General features: G+C 35.4%; 1 protein-coding gene across 1 annotated transcript; it reads left to right on the plus strand.

The window, feature by feature from the left end:
- The first annotated feature begins 6370 nt into the window (after positions 1–6370).
- Positions 6371–7679, plus strand: LOC102590097 (endochitinase 3-like). Its single transcript, XM_006367316.2, is given in 4 exon segments — positions 6371–6818; positions 6934–7087; positions 7176–7447; positions 7450–7679. Coding segments are annotated over 4 exon segments (963 nt in total). The 5' UTR covers positions 6371–6397; the 3' UTR covers positions 7566–7679.
- The last annotated feature ends 1169 nt before the right edge of the window (positions 7680–8848 follow it).

Below are 8848 nucleotides of genomic sequence, written 5' to 3' on the forward strand. Positions count from 1 at the left end.
CATACTTCATAGCTAATTCAAGTGTAGAGGGTTAAGGATGAGGAAAACTAAGTCATCAACACCACAACAACACCTTAGGTATAGCAACATTACAATCTAAGTAATTCACCTTTCATCAAGAACCTTCGTCATGTGAGAATGACCTTTCACATTATCATACCATGCATAACATAGACTAGTTTAGAGTATAACTGAGGAAACCTTTCAAGAGACTCACATTCATTACATTAGCAATAGCTTCATTCATTCATTCATGTGTGTGTACATGTGTGAGAAAGCCTTTCACATAAAACACCTTTACTCATAGCATGTTCATATTGTGTTAACAAGAATTACCATCAATTCAACATAACAACAATAATACCAACATCTCGCAACATTCATACTTGAATTGCATCTCATCATAACATGCTCAATTACCAACTAGGGTTAGAGGGAAGAGGGAACCATCATCCAACTTCATCATACATGAATTAAGCAAGTACATTCAATAATACATAAAGAATAACATTGATATCATCTCCTCATAGCCTTGAAGGGCCCATTCAAGACTTAAACCTATTTTCATAGTAATCATACATAATTTAGGGTAATATCATTATACAAACATGAATTACATAGCATCACATTCAATTCATAACCTTCAATCACTATTCGACACAACTAGGGTTAGAATTGGAGAAAGAAGGGAAAACATGGGTCTCATGGGGGATTCTTCAAAAATCACCAACACTACATGAATTCATCCATAATTGTTCATATATCATCAATCAAAATCATCTTATAACAACAATTCAACATTTATAAAGAAGACCCACGTTTTTGGATTGAAATCTACAATTTGGGGGACTTTGAAAACCATCTTTGGAAGGACCTCTTGGGGAAAGGGATCCCAAGAGTCAAGAGCAACCATACCTTAGTTAAACCCTATGAATTTCGTGTGAAACCTCCCATCTACAATCCCTTGCTAAGCTCCTTCCAAGTTCTTCAATGGAGTCTTGAGTTGAGAGAGCTTTGAGAGAGAGAATTTTGGGAGGGAAAAGAATTGGGTTATGTTTTGGGGTCTTGACTTGTGGTGAATTAATGGATTAGTTTAGGGTCCTATAAGCTTATATAGTCCATTAATTAACCACCTCACCGACCTCCCTTAACCCCTACTTAATAACTAATTAAAACATTAACCCCCAACTTAACTAAAAACTTCATAAAACTGGCAGCATCTACGCCCTCCACCTACGGACCGTAGGTGGAGTCACGGACCGTAGTTTGGCCTTCGTAGTTCTGACAGTGCTTCACTATTTCGACCATACCTTTTTACTCCGAGATCGGAATTCGGAAAACTCGGTGGCGTTGGAAAGAGGACTCAGAGACCTTTCATTGGATAGGTAGTGGCCCACCTAATTCATTTTGAGCTATGAGATATGACCATTTAAAGTTGACTCTCACTCCTAACTTAAAACTTTAAACTCTTTTTAAGGGACTGTTTTGAGGGTCTAGTTTCCAAACGATTCCATGGTTTAGTTTAGGGTCTTTTTAGCTTAAAAGGGTCATTAACTAACTAACTAAACAACCTCATACGCCCTTAATCAATCAAACAACTAAACTCCAAAACACCAACCTAAAACTAGAAGGCTGGAAATTGGCAGCACCTACGGCCACCCACCTACGGACCGTAGGTGGAGTTACGGCCAGTTCTGTGCTCTCGTCGTTTGGTTCAGAGAGGGGGATTAGGGAGGTCTTGGTGAGGAGACTAAGTCTCAACCCACGAGACCTACCTACGGGGCGTAGGTCAAGTGACGGCCCGTCACTGCCCTTCGTAGGTCATGCTGTCATTTGACAGCTTTTTGGGCCAAGGTTTGGGTCCTCCTCAAGGACCCATTGGGTGGTCCTTGGGGGATCGTACCCGATCGTTTGGACCCTAAACATGTCCATCTATGAATAGGAGTCACTCCTATGGGTTTTAGACCTCAAACAACACACCAAACACCACGACAAGACACTAGCACCCACACTAGCACCAAAGACTAGTTTTCGAACGTCATGGTCGTTTCTTGATGTTTGACCTCTAAAGTCACCAACCAAACTAACTTTAATAGCCATTTTTCATCATTTAAACATGTTTCCAACCATAAACTAACATGTGAGGCTCTAGGTCAACCTACTAGATTCAGTCAAGCCTTAGCTAGGTCTTACTAGTTTCGTACGAGGCGTTACAATTTCATCAAAGTCAATTCCCTTTCTTTGACCAAAACCTTTGACAACTAACCTAGACTTGTATCTAGGTGCAGATGTATGTTGTTCTTGCTTTAATATGAAGATCCATTTATTTGTTAAAGCTTTCTTACCTTTCGGTAACTCCACTAGCTCATATGTGCCATTCTCGTGAAGTGACTTCATCTCGTCTTCCATGGCTTCTACCCACCTATCTCTATGAGTATCTAGCATGACTTTATCATAACCTTCAGGTTCTCCTATGTCAGTCAAAAAGATATACTCATTAGGAGAATAATGTGTTGAGCTTCGCTTCTCTCTAGTGGATCTTCTACAAGAGGTTTCTGGAGCATCCAAATTTGTCATCTCAGCATTAGTTAGTTGATGATCAACCACAACATCACCAATAGGAACATCTATAGGTTCTACACCCTGTTCATTATCTTGGGTTCCTTCATGTGCAAAAGATGTATCAATAATAGGAACTGGATCAACATCAACCAAGCTCTCATCAATCTGAGAATCTGGTTTCTCAACCTTGTCAATATCTTCAATAGTTTGATCTTCAAAGAACATAGCATCACGACTTCTAATGAGTTTCTTATCAGTTGGATCATAAAAGCGATATCCAAACTCATCTTGACCATAACCAATAAAGATGCACTGCTTAGTTTTAACATCCAATTTCAACCTCTCTATATGGAAAAGCAAGATGAAAGATCTATTGTTCGTGAAAAAAATGCATCTTCCCATTTTTGCTGCTCATAAACCTGAGATTGTGACCGATGAAAATTGGGATTTCGAGCACCAAAAAGTATGTGGATATATAAGACAATAGGTTGAAGATAATGTTCGCAACCATATTGTGAATGAGACACACATGCTAGAACATTGTAGGAAAAGTTGGAGACGTTTTATGCTTCAAAAATTGGTAATAACAAGTTGTTCTTGCTAAAGCAATTGATGACCTTTAAATACAAGGAGGGCAATCCTATTCTTGATCACATAAATGATTTTCAAGGTGTTCTTGATCAGCTATCAGGAATGGGTGTTAATTTTGATGATGAAATACAAGGACTTTGGCTTCTTAATACTCTACCGGATTCTTGGGAAACTTTTCATGTCTCTTTAACAAAGTTTGTCCCTGGTGGTAAGATGACTATGGAATATGCAAAAAGTGGTGTGTTGAATGAAGAAGTTAGAAGAAAATCTCAAGGCACATCCTCACATTCAGATGTTTTGTACACAGAAGATCGAGGGAGAGATAAGACAAGAGATCCAAAAAGTAGAGGTAAAAGTAGAAGCAAGTCAAGATTCAGGAATCCAAATACTATATGCCATCATTGTGGAAAGAAAGGACATATTAGAAGATTTTGCAAACAATTGAAGCAAGATCTTAAAGAAGGGAAGAAGGAAGAAAATAATGGAAACAATGTTGTTGTTGTTGTTCGAGATGACCTTCTTTTTGCTTGTGATAAAGACGTCATCAATTTTGTATCTCAAGATACAAGTTGGATAGTGGATTCTGGAGCTACATCACATGTCACACCAAGAAAAGACTTATTTGCATCTTATACTTCTGTTAACTCTGATGTGTTAAACATGGGTAATGCTGGTGAGGTTAAGGTGTTTGGTGTTGGCACTGTTTGTTTGAAAACCAACAGTGATTCGACGTTAGTCCTTCAGAATGTGCTCATCTCCTTTGTGGACGTAGGTCGATTGACCGAACCACGTTAAATCTTTGTGCTTCCGCGTTACACCTGTTTATTTCGATCCTAACAAGTGGTATCAGAGTCAGATTCAATGATGGAGTCAGGTTCAGTGGTTCGATAATCGATGATTGAACCAGGTTAGAAAGATGGGTGTTCATCTTGGCGGGCATAGTTCTAGCCGCAACCTTTTTGACAGTAATGAAGATTTTTATTGGAGAAATTGTTTCAGAAAGGTTCTCTATGTTGATACATAGATTTGATGGAGGAGATTATGGAGAGGAGAAGCAAAGCTGTTGAAGATTATGTGAAGAAGGTGGACAAATTTATTTGTCAGAATTCAAGCCAAGGGGAGATTTGTGGGTTTTATTTGCTCTGAATTCTTACCATAACAGGTTTCCTTTTGGAAAAGGTTTGGATTGGCTAGTCATTTTCTTGTAGGAAAAGGTTTAGGACTCTATAAATAGAGGCTTGTTCCTTCTAACTTAATCAACATTCACAATGTAGTCTTAAGGGCTTTGAGAGTTTTGGTTAGGGGGAGAATTTGTGGGTCACAAGCTTGATACGTTATCACTTGTGTGAACCTCCCATGTATTCCGAGTAAATTGGTTGATGTTATTTCTCTCTATATTTTGTTTTCTCATGTTTATATAGTGGATTGCTCATCTCCTTTGTGGACGTAGGTCGATTGACCGAACCACGTTAAATCTTTGTGTCTTTGTATATTTCTCGTTTGTCTTCTTACTCATGGTCTTTCGAGGTTTGCTTTGCTAGCTTCCGCGTTACACCTGCTTATTTCGGTCCTAACAACTTTGTCACAAATCCGGTTCATTCAAATCCTTTCAGACTCATTAAGAGATTTTTAAGTAAAAAAAACAAATGCATTTAATGACCTAATGTTTGAACCATTCAGATTCAGACATCCATTAAGTCCAAGCAAATGAGGCTTTAGATACAGTCTAGTTTGTAATATTACGAATTTTTTCAAAATTTGGTGTATCTAGATATACGTTTAGATACATAGGATAAAAATTATGTGTAATTTGTTCTAGATATATTGCATCCAAATGGATTCGCATGTATCTGGATACATAACAAATCTCGCTCACCTCCCTTCCATCTCGCTTGTCACTCTCCTATGTATCTGGTATCCCAGATGTTGAGAATATAATTCACTAATATTCTCTCTAATAGTTGAGACGGTTACACACTTCAACACCATATGCATGCAAATCACACTATGTACACGTGTCTCTTAGATGAGACGGTCACACACTTCAACACTAGATATATGTAAATCACACTAGATACATGTAAATCACACTAGATTGGGATACATAACAAATTGTGTTCGCCTCTTTTCCATCTCGCTTGCCTCTCTCTATTTTAGTGTATCTGGTAGCAAAAATACATGTATTTGGGTGTATTTTCCTCAATTTAATATATGAAAGCTGGGAATTCTTAATCTGTGGTAAGATACATAGCGTTTTAAAAGTATATATAATAATAATAATAATATATATATGATGATGAAGTATATTTAATTATGTAATTTCTCCTATTTTAATAGGTAAAACTTTATTTGAAAAATCAAAGTCCAAATTTTATGTTATCCTCAAGGCTTGTCAAAGTAGTGATGTTAGCTGATAACCAAACAAACACAAAAAGTAAAATATATATTTAAAATTTAAGTAATGTTTGAAAATAGCGTTAAGAGCCGCCTCTTAAGAAAATATTTCAAAAATAATTTGTGATTTTAAAACAAAATGTTTTTCAAATTGTGTCATCTTAAAAATATCATTTACGATATTGGGTTTAAGGAATCTATCAAATAAAAAGTGGTATCTTTTTCGAAGGAGTAAAAAAAAAAGTAAGACAAATAAATTAAAAGCATTCTTATATATTAATTTGTGTAACTTTTGTATTAGTTAATCTCTTAAAAAAGTTATATTTAATACTAATAATTTTAGTTCTTAAAGTTTTTATATTACTTTTAGAGCCTGTTTCGATTAGTTTATTTTAAGTGATTTTAAACACTTGATTTTAAATTAAAATTATAAAAATAAGTCAAAAGTCATAAATTAATAACTTATGACTAATAAATCAAAAATCAATCTACATAAATATTTATAACTCATTTTAGATAATATATTTTATAATAAAAAAATATTCTTAAATTTCATACTGATAAAATATTATCATCGGCTCAGAATTGAGATAATAATTAATGAAAATTAATAAAATAAACTTAAAGAAGATAAGAGCCGCCACCTAAACATTTGATTTTTGTCACAAATTAAAGTCCATCCCCCCTCATAAGTCACAACCACTAACGATTCACCCATATCTACTCCGTCAAAATTAAGTGACTTTTCGAGAAAAAAGTTCAAATAACAATCTGAGATATTATTTCTGGCTATAAATACCTTTCGCTTTACCACTTGTTCCCCATCATGACCTTTTCCTAAAACACTAAAATGAGTCATTTTGAATTCATAATTTTTTCTTTACTATTTTCTCTACTTTTGCTGACTGCCTCGGCCGAGCAATGCGGTGTGCAGGCAGGAGGTGCGCTTTGTGCCGCGGGACTCTGTTGCAGCAAATTTGGCTGGTGTGGTTACACTGATGCCCATTGTACTCCCGGCAATTGCCAGAGCCAGTGTCGTGACAGCCCCGGTCCTACCGGGGACCTTGGCGGTGTCATCTCAAATTCCATGTTCGATCAAATGCTTAATCATCGCAATGATAATGCTTGTCAAGGAAAGAATAATTTCTATAGTTACAATGCCTTTATCACTGCTGCGAAGTCTTTTCCTGGCTTTGGCAGCACTGGTGATACTACTGCCCGTAAAAGGGAAATTGTTGCTTTCTTTGCCCAAACCTCCCATGAAACTACTGGTACGTCAATTTGAATTTGATAAATTCAATATTTAGATCGAATAATTATAATTTTATTGTGAGTCAAACTTTTCAGTAATAATAATTGATTATCTACCCGTTTATATATATATAGGAGGATGGCCTACGGCACCAGATGGACCATATGCATGGGGTTACTGCTTTCTTAGAGAACAAGGTAGCCCGGGCGACTATTGTATACCAAGTAGTCAATGGCCTTGTGCTCCTGGAAGGAAATATTTCGGACGAGGCCCAATTCAAATTTTACAGTAAGCTAGATTAATCTATTTGTCCAGTGGTAAAATTTGATGAACTTGTAGTGTCTAATTATGTGTATTTTGACATTAATAATCATAGCAACTACAACTATGGGACATGTGGAAGAGTCATTGGAGTGGATCTTTTAAACAATCCTGATTTAGTAGCCACGGACTCAGTCATCTCATTCAAATCAGCCATCTGGTTCTGGATGACCCCTCAATCACCAAAGCCTTCTTGTCATGATGTCATCACTGGAAAATGGCAACCATCCAATGCTGACCAAGCAGCTAATCGCCTCCCTGGATTCGGTGTCATCACTAACATCATCAATGGTGGCATGGAATGTGGTCATGGGAATGATAATAGGGTCCAAGAATTGGATTTTATAGGAGATATTGTGGAATTCTTGGAGTTAGTCCTGGTAACAATCTCGATTGTGGCAATCAGCGGTCCTTTGGAAACGGACTCTTAGTTGATACTATGTAACAGCTTCATCGCCTGTTTTGTTGTATTCTCTTGCAACATATAATGTCTCAGCTATAATTGCTTGTAATAATAAACAAAGACACTTACCTCCAAAAGTTCAATCTTCGAAATCAAATCTATGTGTATATGCTTACAACCCATTTAATAATTGTTTATTGTAGGAATCGTTGTTTTGTAATAACAGTTAAATTTGTAAATAGAGTTAAATGATGAAATAAGAACAAATTGAAGAATGCAAACTACTTAAAAAAAAAAAGGAGATGTTGTTCAACGAAAGTGGTGTCGTAGTTCAACAAATGTATAAAAGAGGCACGCCTGCTTTTAGCTCGCTCTTGCTTTTTTAGTTCTTTTTTTGATTTATTTTGATTGAGTCAATTATTTATCGAAAATAACTTTTTTATCTTTCAAATGTGTCTTACTTATTTTATGTGTTTGGTATATAAGCAAAATTTATTATTTCAAAAATATTTATACGTATTCCAAGTAAAATTCATTTGAAGAGTGAGAGGAGACGATCAACGTAGTGAAACTTATTTTTTTACTCTCACTAACAAAATTGTTTTCCACATACTTAAAACTTTTCTTAGATAAAAAAAAAAATCAATAAGTTTGACTAACAAACAAAATTTAAAAAAATGTTTGACTAGATTTTTCCAAATACAGAGACGTGAAACACTTTCTTTTCAACTACTCATATCAATTATTTAAGCATCTTTGGAAAGTGTAAACTCTGCAAAATAATAAAAGTTGGTCAGAAGTGGAAGTTTGGCTTAATGATCCTTTTCTTTAAAGGGAAAAGGCTCAAATATGTCATCGAACTTTCAGAAAAGGCTCATTTATGTCATTCGTTAAAAGTTTGGCTCATCTATGCCATTACCGTTTAAGAAAAGGCTCATTCATGCCATTATTTTTTAATGGTGGTTTTACAAAACCATTTTTTACACGTGGCCAATTATAATTCGGCCACGTCATTATTATTTTTATAATAAAAATTCAAAATTCTGAACAAACTTTTTTTGCAAAATCATTTTTTACACGTGGCCAATTATAATTCGGCCACGTCATTATTATTTTTATAATAAAAATTCAAAATTCTGAACAAACTTTTTTTGCAAAATCATTTTTTACACGTGGCCAATTATAATTCGGCCACGTCATTATTATTTTTATAATAAAAATTCAAAATTCTGAACAAACTTTTTTTGCAAAATCATTTTTTACACGTGGCCAATTATAATTCGGCCACGTCAATGATTTTTTTATAACAAAAAATCAAAATTCTG

Source organism: Solanum tuberosum, unplaced genomic scaffold (genome assembly GCF_000226075.1).
Source record: "Solanum tuberosum cultivar DM 1-3 516 R44 unplaced genomic scaffold, SolTub_3.0 scf00747, whole genome shotgun sequence".
Lineage (NCBI taxonomy): Eukaryota > Viridiplantae > Streptophyta > Magnoliopsida > Solanales > Solanaceae > Solanum > Solanum tuberosum.